Source organism: Macrobrachium rosenbergii, chromosome 22 (genome assembly GCF_040412425.1).
Source record: "Macrobrachium rosenbergii isolate ZJJX-2024 chromosome 22, ASM4041242v1, whole genome shotgun sequence".
Classification (NCBI taxonomy): Eukaryota; Metazoa; Arthropoda; class Malacostraca; order Decapoda; family Palaemonidae; genus Macrobrachium; species Macrobrachium rosenbergii.
The window spans coordinates 665,013-686,245 of record NC_089762.1 but is presented as its reverse complement, the minus strand read 5'-3'; the positions used below and the strand labels follow the sequence as shown (position 1 = coordinate 686,245).

Below are 21,233 nucleotides of genomic sequence, written 5' to 3'. Positions count from 1 at the left end.
GGTTTGTTGAGAAAGGAAAATTGTATACACCAAACTTCATTATATACCTGCAGGATATTCACCGTCTTGTTGGGCTTATGCGATCTTTTTTGATGCTTGATATGTTTTGGTTTAGATTCAGACACTATATTCATGACATACATGAGCATTCAGTTGCTCAAAAGCATGAACAGTACGGGACATAACTTGGAAATATTAAAAAGGAGAGATTAACAACGAACATTTGTCCATTTTACATTGATGGCAGCATTGTTCCCTCGTTTGTGACATCATTGATCTTATATTTATTGATTTTGGAACGCTTTGAGTGCGTCATTAGGACAGGAATGTATTGAAAGCAGTTCATAGAATTTTTTTTAACGGATTGGTGATGAGGGAACTGATACACTAGTGACCTTCATCAGTACGTCAATATCTCTCCCGTTCCCGTTCCCATTCCCATTCGCCCAAAAGCAAATTAAGAAAAAAAAAAAAAAAAAAAAAAAAAAAAAACTATCCCCTCTGCGCCGGAATCATCAGATGATAATCGTCCGGTTCCTTTGATGTAAATCCGTTCCATTGTGTCATCTGGTTGAGTCCAGCCTGCGGACAATAACCCTTGTATTCTGCGGGGAAAATCTTTAATCCGGCTTGAACTGTGAATTGAAAACCCGCCATGAGAGAACGTGCATTGTCACAGCCCCGTTTCGCAAGGAGTTCGAAGAAAAATGTGATATGCGTTCAGCTCCGTTTCCCCCCGGAGGGGGTTTAGTGTCGTCAGTGCACCTCACGTGGCGCACTGTAGGCATTACTTGAGGGTCTTTGCAAGCGTCCCTTCGGCCCCTAGCTGCAGCCTCGTAGCATTCCTTTTACTGTACCTCCGTTCATTTTTTTTCTTTCTCACTGTTGCAACTGCGAGGTTTTCCTCCTGTTACACCTTTCAACCCTTCTCACTGTTGGTTTCCGTTTCAGCGCTGATTGATCTCATAGGTCCCAGTGCTTGGCCTATCTAAAGTCTGTATTCTGTTCCGTTCTGTTCAGCTCCGTTTCGCTTCGTTCCCGGCTAACACTTAGCCTCTAGTTAATTTCTGATATGCGGAATAATTACAAAAGTCATTACATAAAATCTTTCCTCTACACATATTACAGTGGCTTTTATAGCCTAAGTTTTAAGTGCGTGCCGGGTATCAGTGCTGACTCGTATCTTTCAGATTTTCGTTCCATCTCCTAACATAACGGCAGCCTCTCTCTAGGTAACCAGTTGGTTCTTAGCCACGTAAAATAAATCTAATCCTTCGGGCCAGCCGTGGGAGAGCTGTTAGTCAGCTCAGTGGTCTCGTTAAACTAAAGATATACTTAACTTTCCTCTCTCTCTCTCTCTCTCTCTCTCTCTCTCTCTCTCATTCTGCACTAATAGCTTCAGTCACAGGTAATGATTGTATTTTATCGAGTGACAGCAGAAGAATTGTGGTGAATCATAAACAATCCCCCAGCGCCAGCGTCCGAAATTGGTGTAGTTTCTATGAGACTTGAAGATATTTGTATGGTGATAGGTTAAATGCACGTATGATGATAAAAGATTATTAAGTGAAGGTGTGACTGATATATATATATATTGTTTTCAACTGAAGTCTTGTAGTTAATGGTGGTACCACAAACAAAATATGGTAATAACAGTGAACAATAATTTTTTTTTTTTTTTTTTCAGAAAATACGAAGATGGTGCGTGTTACATAAATCTAAAGCAAAAAAAAAAAAAAGTAAAAAATGCGCCGAAGGTTTTTCGGCGTAATCGAGTTTTCTGCACAGCCGCTACAGCGTATAATCAAGGCCAACGAAAATAGATCTATCTTTTGGTGGCCTCGGTATAGTGCTGTATGAGCCGCTGCCCATGAAACTTTAACCACGGTCTGGTGGTGGCCTATAGTATATCGTTGCCAGAAGCACGATTATGGCTAACTTTAGCCTTAAATAAAATAAAGACTACCGAGGCTAGAGGGCTGCAATTTAGTATGTTTGATGATTGAGGGGTGGATGATCAACGTACTAATTTGCAGTCCTCTAGCCTCTGTAGTTTTTAAGATCTGAGGGCGGACAGAAAAAGCGCGGACGGATAGACAAATCCGGCACAATAGTTTTCTTTTACAGGAAACTAAAAAAAAAGAGGGAGAAAACTAAGTTTGGGTTAAAACTAACGTTTAAATGAATTATAGTTTCATACTAGATTCAATCCAAGTATGATTCATCCTAGCCGTGTTGCTCAGCTGAGTGATTGTGATGTTCCAGTATGCTAAGTGATGACTATGTTTAAATAACAAGAAGTAAGAACACTGAACTGAGATACAGCTCACAAGTCTTAATGTTTGTCTTTTTTTTTTTATGCATTGTTTGATAGGTTTACGCAGTTTCGGACAAGGTGTTATGCTATGCATTTCTAACAGTATTCATTTCGGAATTGCAAAAAGAAACCCTATTGTTGTCTTACGTATCTGGTTTACCGACTATGAAATATATGGAAAACAACAGCTGCTTAACAATAATAATAATAATGTTAATAGTAATATAATGATAATAATGGCGAAGAAATCCACAATGATGTACGTTTAAATATATATATAAAAATATATATATATTTTTAATATATAAATATAATATATGCATTTTTAACATATATCTACACTTACACTTACATTGCTGATATCTTCGCCATTTAAGTGACTTGCGATTATGAGGTTTTTACGAATAATAATAATAATATAATAATAATAATAATAATAATAATTGCGAAGATTTCAGTTCGATGGATTCCCATAGGGGGGTTTGTGTCGTCAGTGAACCTCACGCGGTGCACTGTAGGCACTATTTAAGGTTCTTTGCAGCGTCCCTTCGGCCCGTAGCCGCAACCCCTTTCATTCCTTTTACTGTACCTCCTTTCATATTCTCTTTCCTCCATCTTGCTGTCCACCCTCTCCTAAAAATTTATTCATTAAGCAGCTGCGAGGTTTTCCTCCCGTTACACCTTTCGTACCACTCAACTCTCAGATTCTCTTTCGGCGCTGAATGACCTCACAGGTCCCAGCGCTTGTCATTTGGCCTAAATTCTGTATTCCACTCCATTCAGTTCGATGAACCAATACCGATGTTTAGTCAATGAATATTGAATGGTTCATTAATTGAACATTTGGTCTTTTCTTGGTCATAATATATTCAGGCTCTGAGGCCGATGGTTTCCATTGGTTTCTAGTCCAAAGCCCACGGTGTGGGAGGAGGTGTATTTTGACAGCTTGAGCTAAATTTTGAGACTTTAATTAGATGACCTGGTGAATCTTTACGGCAAACGAGTGATTCAGATATACAACATATATATATATATATATATATATATATATATATATATATATATATATATATATATATATATATATATATATATATATATATATATATATATATATATATATATATATATATATATATATATATATATATATATATCTTATCTATTTGTATGATTTTTTATCACACCGTGATTTCATATACACAAACATTAAGGCACTGATGCCCTTCAATATCCAGTTCGCTCTAACTCGGAAAAATTTACCCAAGGGGAATTATGATTGATAAATGGTTCGTCACCTGGCAGGAACGAACTGCCGAATGATCTAGAGCGTCCATCGAACGCCGTTGGTTCTCGCTGTTCGGCAGTTCGTTCCCGCCAGGTTCAATTATAATTCCCCTTCGGTATTATTTCTGAGGTAGAGCGTATTGGATATTAAGCGACATTAGTAGCTTAATGTTTGTATGTACCGTACACACACATATATATATACTATATATATATATATATATATATATATATATATATATATATATATATATATATATATATATATATATCTGCGATTATTATTTAGATACAGGTGAAACTGTTTAAAGCTAGTTAATATATTCTATTTCCTTTACCCCTAAGCTTACACATTGCCATTCATTCATAAGAGCAACCGGGTGTAAACTCTAAAGGAAACAACACATGAAAAAATTCAACATAGCATGTTTAAGACCCGCCCTGGTGGAAAGAATTGAATTTCAAGACAGGTTTTATTCTTTAGGCAAGCGGAAAGAAGAGTGAAGATCCTTGGATCTCAACCAGCAAATTAAACCTGAGCCGACAGGATAACATTCGAATTAGCAGAGACTGAGCTAAGTCTCAGGTTCTGTTAAATCAGGAAATGAATCCTGATAAGATTGTGTAGTAGAGAAAAAAAGAAATACAATAGTTTTCTTTGTTAAATCAGGAAATGAATCCTGCGAAGATTGTGCAGCAGAGAAGATAAGAAGTAATACAATAGTCACATCTGTTAAATCAGGAAGTGAATTATTAGAAGATTTTGCAGCAGATGAGAAAAGAAATAATACAATAGTTTTCTCTGTTAAATCAGGAAATGAATCCTGAGAAGATTGTGCAGCAGAGAAGATAAGAAATAATACAATAGTTTTCTCTGTTAAATCAGGAAATGAATCCTGAGAAGATTGTGCAGCAGAGAAGATAAGAAATAGTACAATAGTTTTCTCTGTTAAGTCAGGAAATGAATCCTGAGAAGATTGTGCAGCAGAGAAGATAAGAAATAATATAATAGTTTTCTCTGTTAAATCAGGAAATGAATCCTGAGAAGATTGTGCAGCAGAGAAGATAAGAAATAATACAATAGTTTTCTCTGTTAAATCAGGAAATGAATCCTGAGAAGATTGTGCAGCAGAGAAGATAAGAAATAGTACAATAGTTTTCTGTGTTAAATCAGGAAATGAATCCTGAGAGAATTGTGCAGGAGACCGTTTTTCTGAAAAAACAGGATCTAGATGATAAGAACAGCTCGAACACACAAAGGAGGAATAACAAAAATACAGGAGTTTGTAATACAATAGTTTTTTCATAACAAATGAGCTCGTTCTCTTAGATCAGGAAATGAATCCTGATAAGATTGTGCAACAGAGAAGTAAAGTAATAATACAGTAGTTTTCTGTGTTAAGTCAGGAAATGAATCCTGATAAGATTGTGCAGCAGAGAAGATAAGAAATAATACAATAGTTTTCTGTGTTAAATCAGGAAATGAATCCTGATAAGATTGTGCAAAGATAAGAAATAATACAATAGTTTTCTCTATTAAATCAGGAAATGAATCCTAAGAAGATTGTGTATCAGAGAAGATCAGAAATAACACAACAGTTTTCTCTGTTAGATTAGGAAATGAATCGTGATAAGATTGTGCAACAGAGAAGCAAAGAAATAATGCAATAGTTTTCTGTGTTAAATCAGGAAATTAATCCTGATAAGATTGTGCAGCAGAGAAGATAAGAAATAATACAATAGTTTTCTGTGTTAAATCAGGAAATGAATCCTTAGAAGATTGTGCAGCAGAGAATTTAAGAAATATTACAATAGTTTTCTCTGTTAAATCAGGAAATGAATCCTGAGAAGATTGTGCAACAGAGAAGATAGGAACTAATACAGTAGTTTTCTCTGTTAAATCAGGAAATGAATCCTGAGAAGATTGTACAGCAGAGAAAATAAGAAATAATACAATAGTTTTTTGTGTTGAATCAGGAAATGAATCCTAAGAATATTGGCAGCAGAAAAAATAAGAACTAATACAATAGTTTTCTGTGTTAAATCAGGAAATGAATCCTGAGAAGATTGTGCAGCAGAGAAGATAAGAAATAGTACAATAGTTTTCTCTGTTAAATCAGGAATAAATCCTGAGAAGATAAGAAATAATACAATAGTTTCTCTGCTAAATCAGGAAATGAATCCTGAGAAGATTGTGCAGCAGAGAAGATAAGAAATAATACAATAGTTTTCTCTGTTAAATCAGGAAATGAATCCTGAGAGGATTGTGCAGCAGAGAAGATAAGAAATAATACAATAGTTTTCTCTGTTAAATCAGGAAATGATTCCTGAGAAGATTGTGCAGCAGAGAGGATAAGAAGTAACACAATATTTTTATCTGTTAAATCAAGAAGTGAATCCTGAGAAGATTGTGCAGAATCCTGAGAAGATTGTGCGCAGCAGGGAAGATAAGAAATAATACAATAGTTTTCTGTTAAATCAGGAAATGAATCCTGATAAGATTGTGCAACAGAGAAGATAAGAAATGATACAATAGTTTTCTCTTCGTATTGCGAATGTGCTTGTGTAACATTTTCTCAGGATCGTCCTTGACCCTTGGTGCGGAAGACCATGCAACCTCACGCGGCTTCTTTTGTGTCTGGACTCACACCTGTGGGCCAACTTTTTTGCCCGAACTTTTGAATCTCTGGGAACGCTTTTTCTTCTCCTTACTCCCGGCGAAGTATCAGGCTGTCGTAAGAAACAGCAACGGTCTTTCATTTGAAAGTTTTTTACTGTAAACTTTGATTGATCTGACTGATGTTTTAAAATTAATTTAATTTGCCAGTAGACACAGTACCAGAGTATTGTCTTTGACGCTGGAAATGTGACGCCAAAAACACATTATAGTTGACTGAAAACACCACATTATTATACCCAGTTGGTTGATCGGCCATCGGAATCTAAGGATGTACAGTGATACTGAAAAATCAAAATATACACAACGTAGATTTCACTGTTTTAATGCTACTGTAAATACTTTTCTTCACACTCACATACATACATACATGCGTACATGGATATATATATATATATATATATATATATATATATAGAGAGAGAGAGAGAGAGAGAGAGAGAGAGAGAGAGAGAGAGAGAGAGAGAGAGAGAGAGAGAGAGAGAGAGAGAGGAGGGGTTAAGGTGGCATCTCCCGACCTTAGAGATGTTATGGGATGTCCCGAACCACGAACCTAGGCAAACCTGTACGTTGGCCAGTCTTGAAAGAGGATAACTGAGGGTTGGACGTCTGCAAGAGTAAACATGCAGCTCATTAGCCATAGACTTTCGAGATGATTAATATACGTCATTATGATTATAGGATTCTTGTATTTATTTTTGACTACGCTGATATTTTATCCGCCATCTGAAGTTTCCCGTGTACTTTTGTTCTTTCCCTCTATACCAAGTAATCTTGATATGTCTTGTGTATGTGTAGGCTGTGTGTATGTGTATGTACACGGACTATCGCACTTGCGTATGGTGTGTAAATATGGGTGGTGCATCATTCGGAAAAAATACGAAATTGGTAAGAACGTTTGAAGTACCTTGATTAATAATGTTGAATTATGCATCCTCCGCCTTCAGTGTGCCTCGGGACCTTTGAGGAGCTGTGTAGGGGTCTCAGAGGAGACCTGAGGGAGGGGGAGGGGGAGGGAGCTTGTGAATGGGCTCTAAGTAGGGGGCTGTGGGTTAGGGGCTTCCGAGATGAGGGCAGTGGGTGAATGTGGAGAGGACAGCTTTAATGCACACACGAACTTACTCACAGATAGACGCGCACGCACGTATACACAAACACACACATCATTACGGCGCATAAGAAAAGAGGGCCTTGCTAAAGGGGAGGGGGTTTTTGGGGGTGGGGGGGGCGGGAGGCGGTGGGTGGGTGGGATTAGGATTAGATGAGATGAGCTTGGGGCTGATGAGGATCGAATGTTGGAGACTGGGTCTGGGAGTGGGTAGGTCAACTCAAATAGGTCATGTCAAATGCCTCTGTAGGTCCTGCTGCCCGGGGGCCATGTTTGGTCATGGCACTCTAGGGGAAACCTGTGTTGTGCCAACACCGGGATGGAACCAACAATTGAGGGAAGGATGCTGCTGCTGCTGCTGGAAGCCTGGTAGGAATGAGTGTGAGGCTCTCCACCATCGCCTCTTCCCAGGAAGGGAAAGGTTGGCTTGGCTCTCTTCCAGTGTCTCTCTCCCGCTCCTATGTAAATTCCCGAGTTGGAGGAAGACGCCGAAATGTAAGTTCAGTGTCGGTTGATCCCCTCAGTGGAAATTCGTCCAAGATAGATTGATAGATAGATGATCGACAGAGAGGGAATGTAAAAGTGCTTCGTTTTATACTGGAATCTTTTCACTTCCTGTGGATTTCGCGTCTGACGAAAATTCAGCCATGACTGATGGTCGTGATTAGCATAATGTTTAGCCAATTGATTTTAGTCGTTTCCCTGTCGGCGAAGAGAGGAATCGATTCTTCAGGTTGAATGGGAGATCCCGATTGGTTCTCGAATGTCGAGGTCTTATACGGTGTGGCACTGGGGAATATCCTTGTTTCAGAGTATACGCGTTTATGCCTCCATGTTGCTTCAGTTTATGTAAGATGTAAGATGTAATACCATATCAGTCCACTACCGCATTTCAGAAGTCTTTATTGCAGTAAGTAGAGGTAAGATCGTACTTAATCCGTTGCTTGTTTGTCTTAGCAAGATTCAACTGAGCTTTGTAGGGAATAGTGAGCCTCTGCTGTATTAAAGGGGCATACGCTGAATATGTTGCTTTCATTTTGGGAACCGTAAGAATACACACACACACACGCACACACACACACACAAATGTTGTGGCCATCGTTTCATTTTAACTCTAAGAAAATATTTGCCCTCTGACGACACTTATTAAAGAGATATTAAGTATCAAAAAAGAGAATCTTTTAAAAATTCCTCCATTCTTGACCTACGTAGTATTTTCTCCAGCCATATTTTCCTGAGAAGGCTTCTGATAATATCATTGTCATGTCACTTGGAATGATATTTTCAAAGAACGGTCATATCTCCTTTTCGAACTTTTTTGTATCTGAGATATTGCGAATATAATTTCCAATCCCCCTCCCCCTCCTCCTCCTTGGCACCTGATGGATTACTGAGGCCAGACTGCCGTACCACGTCCAGAATATTAATGCTCTCCCAACAGTCGCTTTGAAGCCAGTGCGTGCTGTTGTAATCGCTTGACTGACCTATTTTGCCCATTAGTATGGCGACAGTTAGAGCGCTGCTTGAAAATACTGGCCCACCAGGCCCAACCTAAGCCAATCCTGTAGCTGGTCCGCTGGTATGGCCGCTAGTATCCTGGAATGCCGCTCAGATGTCGCGAGTTCGCGCCTCCCCCAGGTCCATGAAAAAAATCACTGGCTGTGTATCATGATCTGTTACTGCCGCAGTGTGGGGTCTGCTGCGGTGGGAGGTTGAAACCAACATTCTTTGGAAGCTTGAATTTCAAGTCAGTGGCCCCTTTGGTGTGCTTGTTCCATGTTAATAGGTTTCATCTACCAAATAATAATAATAATATGGAATGTAGAATAATCTACCAGTTCAACGTGTTTCGCCCGAATAGACAACCAGTGTCAAGTTATGGAAACAAACCAGTTACAGAAATTGTGTTAGATCTCCATCGTTTCAGTTGGAGTTCATTTTTAAAACTAATTTAACTAATAAAATGTAATCTAAACTTTATTGTTAATAAAGATAAATCCCTGAGGCCTGTTAAAACCAAATAAATTAGCTCAATGGTGTGGTTAAACTGCTAAATGTTTGAAATACTCTATTCACCGGCATTAAATGTTTTATATGTGAATTAATTACTAATGGTTATGGTTATATTTATTTTATTGTTTCACATCAGTGAATTCACTAACAGTAATATTCTGTTGTATGTGATTATGAGGAAACGTCGTCGGTGACCCCCAGGAGGAAGGATTGATCTCATACAAATATATTGGGACATTGCGTTTTTCCTTCTTGGTGGAATTTTAAGAGAGTCGGTCGTATCGTCTTTTGAATTATTGCAGTCCCTTCGTTTAAAAATTTAGCATCTCTGGTATTCTATTAGATTCTCTCTCTCTCTCTCTCTCTCTCTCTCTCTCTCTCTCTCTCTCTCTCTCTCTCTCTCTCTCTCTCTGCCATTATGAAATACATAATTACTGTATTTAAGTAGAATTTCATTGTATTTTTGAAAATATTCCTCTTAGATGCCCCATTCTTTATTTCCATTTTGTAATTTTCTATAAATTCGGTGATAAATGGCCATTAAACATTCACGAAACTTAGCGTCTCAGCCAGCAAGCGGTCGATATTGTATAATCAGTTCGATTCTTTTTAGTAAAGTCGGGTGATTCTTTACTCTCAAGTAGAAGTAAACGTATGTTCTTTGTAGTGAAAACGCCCATTTTACTCATGGGGGGTATTATAATCTTGATTTGCATAGGGAATCACCTGCTTCATCCTTCCATTTCATGTGGGATGCTTATTGGGTTGAAAATAGTATAAGGAAGATTATTTTATTTCAGGTACTACTACTGCTACTACTACTACTACTACATGTAGTATTGCCTGCATGAATGTCAGGATGAGTGGTGTTAATTTATACATCTCCAAAGATGGACTATTATTTACAGCGAAAGAATAGATAAGACAAATGAAGCAAAAGATGTATCTGAATAGGCGTTCTGCGTCGTTCAATTCGACACCGTTATATTTTAGCATCTGGCGTCATCACAGATTCTTTTGGATATCATAATATGTCCTCAAGTAATTTATCACCTATTCGTTGACTGTTTTAAGATGATGGAATTCTCTTTGTCGAAAGAAACTATGAAACACTGTGTGATCGATCACTTTTTTCCTCGGCTGTAAATTTTTATATGGCTTGAGAAATTTGCTACTTTTGAGAGATGGATTTTAGTGTTGCATGATTAGGGTAAAGGCAATCACTGTCAATGATATTTTGATTCTCAAGAGTGCACATTCTCGTATCGAAGATGGCGTTATAAGAAAGTCTGAAATGTTAACAGTTTGTGGGCGTTATAAGAAAGTCTGGAGTGTTAACAGTTTGTGGCCGTTACAAGAAAGTCTGAACCGTTAACAGTTTGTGGGCGTTATAAGAAAGTCTGAACCGTTAACAGTTTGTGGGCGTTATAAGAATGTCTGAACTGTTAACAATTTGTGGGCGTTGTAAGAAAGTCTGATTTGTTCACAGTTTGTAGGCGTTATAAGAAAGTTTGTGGGCGTTATAAGAAAGTCTGAAGCTTTAACGGTTTGTGGGCGTTGTAAGAAAGTCTGAACGTAATGAAGCATTGTGTATCGAGTTGAGCCTAATCCAGTTTGTTTCCTTCCGCAGCTGAACGCCGATGGCTACGGATCTCACACCTCTCCGACACATCGCGTCGAGAGCTACTACACTGGAACGCTCGAGTCTCGGCGCGGGCTCGAGTTTTACCCCAAGAATGCCAAGTAAGTATTCGAAAAACAATCCGGATTGTTTTGTGTCTAGTATGGAAGAGTTCAAGTTGGTCAAGGACAGCATGCAGATGAAGGACTGAGTAACATTATTACTATGAATATGCTAATCATAATTGGACCGTTTCATTAACAGGCGTGTTTTCACCTATGCTAATGGTAGGGTCATATTTCACTTTTAGGCATGATTTCAACGGCTTGTACTCATGCACGGGCAAATTTTTATTTAATTTTGTGAACACGCGAAAGGTGCATGTGTGTGTGTGCATTTTTTTCTCTAAATTACTACTTTATTTGAAAAATCATAGTATTAAGGTGTTTTGTTTATTCTTTTCCGAACTCTAAAACCAAGTACATTAGCTTAGAGTATCGAAATTTTAAATAAAACATTAAACGAAATTTTCAGCACAACAGTGAATAAAAGTGGCTAAGTTAATAGTCCCGTTAAAAACGACTGACTGGGTTACTTCTAAAAATAAATTATCTGTAAGTGTAGCCCCTATTTGAGTCATAGAACGGTCAATGGATTAACATCGAAATCTACCTATTGGCAATCCTCTTTATTCTGTCTTTCAAATCCTTCTCGAGCATATATTTTATTACAGGGTCAAAAGAAAACAATCCTTGGCTTAAATTAAGGTTCTTCTCCCAGGTCAACTGTTGGAATCTGTTATGATTCAGTTGACCTGGGAGAAGAACCTAAATTTAAGCCAAGGATCATTTTGTTTTGACCCTGTAATAAAACATATGTTCCAGAAGGATTTGAAAGACAGAATAAAGAGGATTGCCAATAGGTAGATTTCGATGTTAATCTGTTGACCGTTTTGTGACCTCCCAACCTTTTTGTGCTTAGGACTTATACCCACCATGTACATACACCCTTGTCTCTGTATATCTTCAGTTGCTGTGACCACGTCTTGGTAATAAGACAAAAGTACTTAGCACCTCAATTGTTTCATGGCTGTAACTTTGTTCATTATAATTCGAACGAAGACGAACTGTATAGTATGAATTTCCCTCTTTACATCCTCAACAATCACTTCGACGGCGCCATTTACAAATTTATACTTAACTCCTTCCGGTCTTGCATCATCCAGCTCGACCTTTTTCTTCATCTCCCATATTCAGCAGATTTTCACAGTACTGTATTGACTCAGACTTCCATTTTTACAATATGGAATCTCTTTTTGCGTCCTTTATTCTGAGATCAGTTTGGTCGTTAACTTTTCTGTGCATTTACTACCGTATAAAATGATATATCTTTACATACAAGAATTCACAGTAAGTCTTTAGGGATTGGGTTACCAGCTGCACCCCTTGAGGAATGGTGTGGAATGGGCAGACTTCATCCCCAAAAGAATTGTTGGAAACGGGAAGGCTCTACCATTCTGGCATCAACTATGTATATATATATACAGTATATATATATATATATATATATATATATATATACATATATATACAGTATATATACGCACAAATGTATGTATGTATATTTATATATATATATTATATATATATATACAGTATATTATAAATTTAATAACAGGACCTCATTTAAATTAGGTCCTGTAATTGATTGTATTAATGCATAGAAGAATTGTGTAAGTGATAGTTTATATATATCTATCTATATAAACTATATTATATATTCTTTATATATATATATATATATATATATATATATAAATTATATATTATATATATATGCATATACATATATACAGTATATGTAATATCCTTGGGCCCAGCTCGACTAGAGCCATTTTCTCTTACCACTGGCCTGCATATAAAGTATGCAGAATGGAGGATGCCTTGGTTCGTATGTCTCCAGTCGAGATAGGAGTTAACTCAACTTGGAGATGTCATAAAAAAATTCACGTATGCTAACGGCTCATTAGAGAGAGAGAGAGAGAGAGAGAGAGAGAGAGAGAGAGAGAGAGAGAGAGAGAGAGAGAGTCTGCACGGTCTGGCAAATAAAGTAGCCGCTTTTTCTTGTCGTTTGTTGCTTTTATAAGACAGTATATTATGAATTATGGAAGAGTCATTGTAAATACAGCCGCGCTTGTGTAATGTACTGTGCTTAAGAACATTGCACGCTCTCTCTCTCTCTCTCTCTCTCTCTCTCTCATTTCTCTCTCTCTCAATACGCATTTTGTACGATGCTGGTTTTTTTTATGTCTATGTCTAGGTAAATGTATAGACAATATATATATATATATATATATATATATATATATATATATATATATATATATATACACATACATACATACATAAATATGTATGTATATATACAATTGGATGCTAGTGAATTCCATATAACTGTATGTTTTATAGAACAATTGTTAATTATCTTGTACAGAGGTAAAATCTGTCGTTCATTTCTTTTACAGAAAAATGAAACAGAATTGCGGAAAAAATACAAAGCCATTAATGTTCATTGTAAGTGTACAGTGTGGGTGCCTAGTCTGCGATGGAGATGTATAATTAGCATGTTAAATGGAGTGAAAAATAACGGTCCAAATGATCATTTAAGTTATTTCCGCTACTCCTAAACAATGTCACATTATTCTGGTGATTTATTTCCACGCATGCCCCGTTGGGGAGTAGCGCCGTCAGTGCACCTCATGCGGTGTACTGTAGGCATTACTTAAGGTTCTTTGTAGCTTCCCTTCGCCACCTAGCTGCTGCAACCCCTTTCATTGCTTTTACTGTACCTCCGTTCATATTCTCTTTCTTCATCTTACTGTCCACCCTCTCCTAACATTTGGTTCATAGTGCAACTGCGGGGTTGACCTCGTGTTACACCTTTCAAGCCATTTTACTGTCAGTTACTGTTTCATCGCTGAATGACCTTAGACCTCAGTTCTGTATACTATTTTGTTTACTCTCATGTGCACGATGCCGCTGCTCAAGTACACTCTTCAGTTTTTCGAGAGACGGCCGACCACCTCGGTTCCAACTTTGAGTGGAGGCTTAATGGCACTCCAGGGAATGCGTCTGTGACATCAAGTCGCTTGTAATGCAACACTTTGTGTCCTGGGACCACGTTTCGGTGGGAGTTTCTTGGCCGGATATTACGTCCGACGGAAGTGGTCTGGCAATGGGTGCTTCTCATTGATCTGGTTCGCGCATTTTGGTGTCTCCGAATGCAAGGTGAGTCGCACAGAGGACCCGTCTTTCAGTGTGGAGGAGTAATAACATTTGACGGTGTGGTCATTCAAGCATTCGTAGTTACCGTGGCCGGCGATATTCTGCTGTGTTGTTGACTTTTGTTCCAAGTCTCTGTCCTGACGAGAACTGTGTTTGCTTTCGCCCTTGAGTCGTTGGGAATTCTGACCACTTGTGATGGGTTGGTATTGATTTGCAACATAGCATTTCCCCATGGAGGTCTCTCTCTCTCTCTCTCTCTCTCTCTCTCTCTCTCTCTCTCTCTCTCTCTCTCTCTCTCTTAGCGCTTCTCATCGAGTCGCCATTTGCAAATGGATATTGCAGATGCTGAGAGTGCTCGGGTGGTAGCGTGCAAATGGCATGCCATGTTGCAGCCCATAGCGAATATTTTAGATATAAACTTCCTGATCCTGTTGCTCTCGTACATTCACCCACCAGTTCATGTCACGGGGAGGGAAATTGAACTGGCAAGCAAGGCGTTCCAGGGGAAATCAGCGTCGAAAAGAGCAGTTTTAAATTTTCGCCCCGAGCCGTGGCCATCATGTACCTCGTTGTTTCCTTCCCGACACCCGCGCCCTTCCTGTTTTGGGCTGGAGTGGAGTCTTGGGTGAGGGAAGCCGGTCATTATCAACTCCTTCATCCAGGAGAGCCGCATTGAGGTGGCAGTTCTTGTGACTTTTCCACATACATTCCCGTCGGAATCCAGGTGGAGAGGGATTTAGGGACGGAAAAGAATTACGGTGGGATTCCTGCTGAGAGGCCGCGTCACTCGGTATTTTGGCTGAAATATAAGACTTTCCGGTGGTTATATATTGATGGTCTTCTGTTCTGAAATTGTGTTTTTTTTTTTTTTGGTTATGTATACTGACATTGTATTTTGGGGAAAATGAAAGACTTTCTGTCGGTTATGCGTTTATGGCCACGTATTCTGAAATTGGTTGTGGTATTTATAGATTAAAATGTAATCTGTGCATACATAAACAAACAGTCACTCATACACGTACGCATATGAAGTGCTTGTCATCACACGTCGGGTCAGATTTAAAGTTACGATTCCGTCCTTCGAGAGATTTATGCTTTCCATTCCTTGAATGTCAAGGTAGTCATGCTAAATGGTTTTAGAAAACATAGATATTTCATAGAATGATGCATAATAAGAAATCTTTTAACAAGAACAAGGATTTATTTTGTTTCGCTGTGTAAATTCGGCAGCAAGTCAAACAATTTAAATACTTTGAGAAATGAGAGATAAGTTAATTGTTATAAAAATCACTTACTATTTACCTAAATTCATCGGATGCATAACGATAAAATGTTAGAAATTATTGTATATATATATATAATCAAAATAATTATTTTGTGCCTCAAGTAATGAAGATAGTCATTGAATTCATTAAGTGTAAATTGCGTATGTTTGAATGAGCTTCATTTACGAACATCAACTGAATATTGCAACTAATATAACCAGTGAGTTTTTATTTAGGTCTCTCTCTCTCTCTCTCTCTCTCTCTCTCTCTCTCTCTCTCAGTAAAGAAAGTTCCTATCTGCCTCCTCCTGTTGCTACAAATAAAAGCCGATATTGAAGAGATATAATAATAAATTTGATTCGCCGATATCTAGTTATGCAAATGATACACTAAACCTGAGTTTAGTCTCCGTAAATTTTCTCTCTTTTGTGTAGAATGCTACACTTAAGCATAAAATTCTATATTTATATATTTCTCAAAATATTCGGTGAAGAGAATAGAAGTTCAGTCTCGTCGTATCCAAGTCTTTGATTGATGAAGTATTATTAAAGATCTCTGAGGCGTAACCCAAAGCGATTCTCGCAACTGGAATGGCTGGAAAGTTGAACGAACATGGCGGAGGGCTTAGACGTCTTTGAATGGAAATAGGAGGCCAAGATGTTTCTAAGGCATAACGTGTGGAATTTCCGAACCTCAAAAAATGACCAGAGAACACTAGTCAAAATAGTGTAATAACTGATGGGAGGGTTAATATAATAGTTGTTCAAAATCACAGAGAAGTTGTACGGATTCGCACAGTCAGCAGCAGCTCATGATTTAGCTCTAGAAAGAGGTGTTTCAGACGGGTCGTTGCTCTTGCTGGAAAAGGTTATTATTATTATTATTATTATTATTATTATTATTATTATTATTATTATTATATTATTATGCAGAAGATGAACCCTATTCGTATGGAACAAGCCCACCAAAGGGGCCATTGACTTGAAACTGCAGCTTCCAAAGAATATGGTGCTCATCAGGAAGTGAGAGATGTAACCTTTATGTTACTATTCGAAAAAGATAATCATTCACGTCGGCGAGTCTCAACAGAACTAAGTAGAACGCAAGGTTTCATTTGCTTCATAGATTTTATGGTTTTCCCTTCATTCCTTTTGAGTTTCGCAACCTTTACGGATTTATGTACCCCTCCAAGGTTTGTTACTCTTAGGCTCAGTTTTAAAAGGGTTAAAATATTATGTCACATTCACCCGCATTATACTTGATAAGTGTTTGGTTGGAGTGGTACGCGATCATTGCTTCTTGAGTTTGAAACCATTTAGGCTCTGTCTTTTGTCACTTGTATATGCTGTAATTTTTCACGTTGTTGAGTCAGTTGCCTACGTTGGCTGCAGTTGTTGAGAAAGCTAAAAGATGCTCAGTCTGATTCCTAATCTTTCCGTTAGGGTGTCTTTAGTTATGTTATAGTTTTCTGTAAAAGAAAACTATTGAGATAACTTTGTCTGTCCGCCCGCCCTTTTTCTGTCCGCACCTTCAGATCTTGAAGGCTACTGAGGCTAGAGGGCTGCAAATTGGTATGTTGATCATCCACTCTCTAATCAATCAAACTTACCAAATTCCAGCCCGCTAGTCTCAGTTGTTTTTTTTTTTTATATTTGAGGTTAAAGTTAGCCATGATCGTGCATCTGGCACCGATATAGGTGCCAACAAGACATGCCACCACTGGGCCTTGGTTGAAAGTTTCATGGGCCGCGGCTGAGAGTTTCATGGGCCGAGGCTGAAAGTTTCATACAGCATTACTGTACCATACAGCATTACTGTACAGAAAACTCGATTGGGCCGAAGAAACTTCGGGGCATTTTTTACTCGTTTTTTTATTGCAGTTGATTTCTAGTTCAGCTTTTATTTGATTTCGATGTGTTGCATTTGAGGATGTGTAATAAAGGCGTTAGTGCGGGAAGTGTCGTTGACTCCAACCAGAGAGATGCATAGGTTCGAATCCCAGTTAAGATGAAAGGAATAACTTTTGGTTTAAAGGTATTCCCTTGGTAAAGCGAATTCGAAAGTAATGGAGTATTTATGAAAATGTATTATGTAAGACCAAGTACTATCACACACACACAAATACACATATATATTTATAATTATATATGTGTGTGTGTGTGTGTGTGTGTCAGATAGATAAGTATAGAGGTAGATAGATAGATAGATAGATGTAGTAGCGTAGGTGGAAAAGTGCTTGGAAACAGGATGCAACGCTTCTTCAGTCTTGCTGCAAAGTTGCAATTACCCCTGAGAATGGCTGCACCCCGAGTTCATTGACACTAAACGATTCCTTGTGAAATTAGCTGTTTGGAAAGACATGAGTTCAATACTGAGTTTTTTTATGCATCTTAATAAAGTGGCTGTTTTCCTTCTGCGGCTAAAATTACACAATTACACATACATAAATAGATACAACTATACATATGCATTATATATATAATATATATATATATATATATATATATATATATATATATATGATTATAATAACTTTTGTACGTGATTCATTTATCACACTCTACCACAGGTGAAAAATAGGAGGCGGGTGTAGGTAATGACCGGTTTCGACTTTATGTTCAAGCCATTGACGAAGGACTGATCAATGGCTTGAAAATAAAGTCGAAACCGGTCATTTTTCATCTGTGGTAATATGTGATATATATATATATATATATATATTTATATATATATATATATATATATATATATATATATATATATACATACATACATATATATATTGTTCCAATACACAATATATAATATAAATATATATATATATATATATATATATATATATATATATATATATATATATATATATATATATATATATATATATATATATTATTACGTGTTCTTGGTTGATCATGTATTATTCAATTTACGTAATTTTTACGGCCCTGCAAACCAAGATTACACGTAACCTGCCACTTGAAGCCAAAAGTTAACCTCAAAGACAGTCGTTAATTAGCCAAAGGTCAATTAAGGGTAATTAACCTTAACAAGAATATTTGAGATGAATTTGATTTTAAACGCAACGAAACATTCGACGCGAGGCATACAAAAGCATCGAGATTTAACCTTTTTGCATAAATCTGGTATTTTACTGGAATAACGGGGTTGAAGCTAACAATATAATAATGAGGCTTAATCTAGACTTCGTAAACACATATACAGTAAGTGGGGATGAAGGAGGAAACAAAAGAAATGCGAAATACAGAAAAAGATAAAAGAATATTTTGAACAAAAAGCGACTTTACCTTAGGACGAATTGTATATCCAACACCGCGAGGGGTCTTCGCATTGCTTCTTCACTTCACTAATAGGATAATAGAAAAAGAAAGGGGACAGGGCCACCTTCCAGACGTCTGCCCGAGACGGCGGCTAGTTTCTCTCTGTAGTTCCCTGACCGGCGCTGGGTCAAAACAGGCCTATAGTCATGCCTTATCTATGCTCTGTTAAAAACATTCGCCACGAGAGACAGGTAGAAAGGAAAAAAGGACTTTAGGATCACCTATTCTTAAAGTTGAATATGGAAATTTCTCCTATAAATGCAAATGCTACCTATTCCTTTCTCCAACGGATGTTAAAGTTTGAACTGAAGACGCTCCTAATGCACAATATTTTCCCCGGTCTTGGTCAGGCTGATATTATTTACAATCAAATGTTATATATATATATATATATATATATATATATATATATATATATATATATATATATATATATATATATATATATATATATATATATATATATATAATAAAGATTGAAAAATCCAGTTTCATATTTTTCAATCTTTATAGATACAGTATATTTACATATATGTATATATATATATATTGTGTATAAGTATTTATGTATGTGTAATTTTACGGAGAGGGCAAACAGCCACTTTACTAAGATGTATAAAAAACTCAGAATTGAACTCTTCCTTAATATAACAAAACTCTGAGGCCTCGCGTCTTGTCTGTTCAGAGGCAATTTCGAGACATCTTGCTTCCGAAAACTGGGGATGATGTTCCCAGGTTTTAGATGAAATTATCTCAGAAGAAAGAAAACCATGAAATTAGGTGCCCATTCTGAAACATTTTTGCGGCCACGTCAATTCCAAACGGCTAATTTCACGAGAAATTCTTTAGTGTTAATTTACCTCCCGGGGCGACCATTCTTTAGGAATAACTCTCTAGTATTACAACTCGGCAGCAAGACTTAAGAGCGTCAGCACTTCTGTTTCCAAGCATTGTTCCACCAATGTTTTACATATAAATATATATATATATATATATATATATATATATATATATATATATATATATATATATATATATATATATATATATATATATGTATATATACATATATATATATGTGTGTGTGTATGAATACTGTATATTGTAGTCGAAAGGCCTAGCAACCACTCAGTTGTTTCACTCTTTCCTTCGTGGCATTTGCCTTCATTTATACACATTCATCACGTTCCATATCTTCGTGATTCAGCTGTACATATATATATATATATATATATATATATATATATATATATATATATATATATATATATATTATTGGTTGATTATTTTACATCATCACAAGCAGCACATTGAAATCAAGTAAAAGCTTGTCTGGAAATCAGTCACACTTAAAACAAAACTACTGCGAACCTAACGGAAAGATTAGGAATTAAACTGGGCTCCTTTGGCTTTGTCAGCAGCCGTAGCCACCGTCAGTCACTGACTCAAAAGCATGACAATATATAGAAGTGACAAAAGACAGGGCCCAAATGGTGCAAACTCAAGACGTAATGATCTCGTACCACTCCAACCAAATCCTTATCAAGTACAATGAGGATTGTTCCACTGATGATACTATTTACAGTACTGCGTTTGTTTTCTGTAATGTTGCTTTAGTCATGGCTATAGCAAGAATTTGAACTTAGCCTCTTCACTACAACGGGTTATGCCTTCACTGATGACAGGGAGCTCATATTTATCGAGGCTCTGATTTTTGTGTTTCTTTGGGATTTTTCCTGAATTTTGTAAAAATGTTTAATCTTAATCACAAAGATCTGCTGTCTAGAGAAACGACTCGCTTCTTTTCTTGGACCTGTCTCAATTCTGCTTCTCGGGAATGATACGAGCAATGTAAACCAAAAGTCCGGCCTTTTTGTGTTCTTAGGCATTGGGACCTGTCCCCCACCTGGTTGTCGGCCTAAGAAACAGTAGATCAGCGCCTGCCCTATGAGCCTACAGAGGCCAGGGACGACTGTAACTTTTTAACTTATTTTTGATGAACATTTGCGTCTCACTTTCTAATGTTCCTCGTATTGATTTTCTGTCATATGTTCCTGAGTGATCTGTTTCCGTTTTTCTTTCGTAATATTAGAGCCATATCATATCTTTGTTGAACTCATTTCATGTATGCATATTCGTTGCATTTTCATAGACTATATGGTTTCTTTATTCCTACTGAGAATATTTGTAAAAGACCTTGTTTGGAGAAGAGGCCTAGTACCCATCTAGCTAAGTGCATACCCCATTGTTTTAATGAGAGAGAGAGAGAGAGAGAGAGAGAGAGAGAGAGAGAGAGAGAGAGAGAGAGAGAGAGAGAGGTGTA

The 21,233-nt window shown here is 37.3% G+C and overlaps 1 protein-coding gene across 16 annotated transcripts in view; it reads left to right on the top strand.

Annotated features, from left to right (window-relative positions):
- The window catches only part of OtopLa (Otopetrin-like a), a 491,407-nt gene that overhangs the window by 262,976 nt on the left and 207,198 nt on the right, over positions 1-21,233 (top strand). For all 16 annotated transcript variants that reach the window (XM_067124085.1, XM_067124087.1, XM_067124076.1 and 13 more), the window contains exon 3: positions 11,033-11,145. In XM_067124085.1, the coding sequence (XP_066980186.1) occupies positions 11,033-11,145 (113 nt within the window). The remainder of the gene's footprint in view (positions 1-11,032; positions 11,146-21,233) is intronic.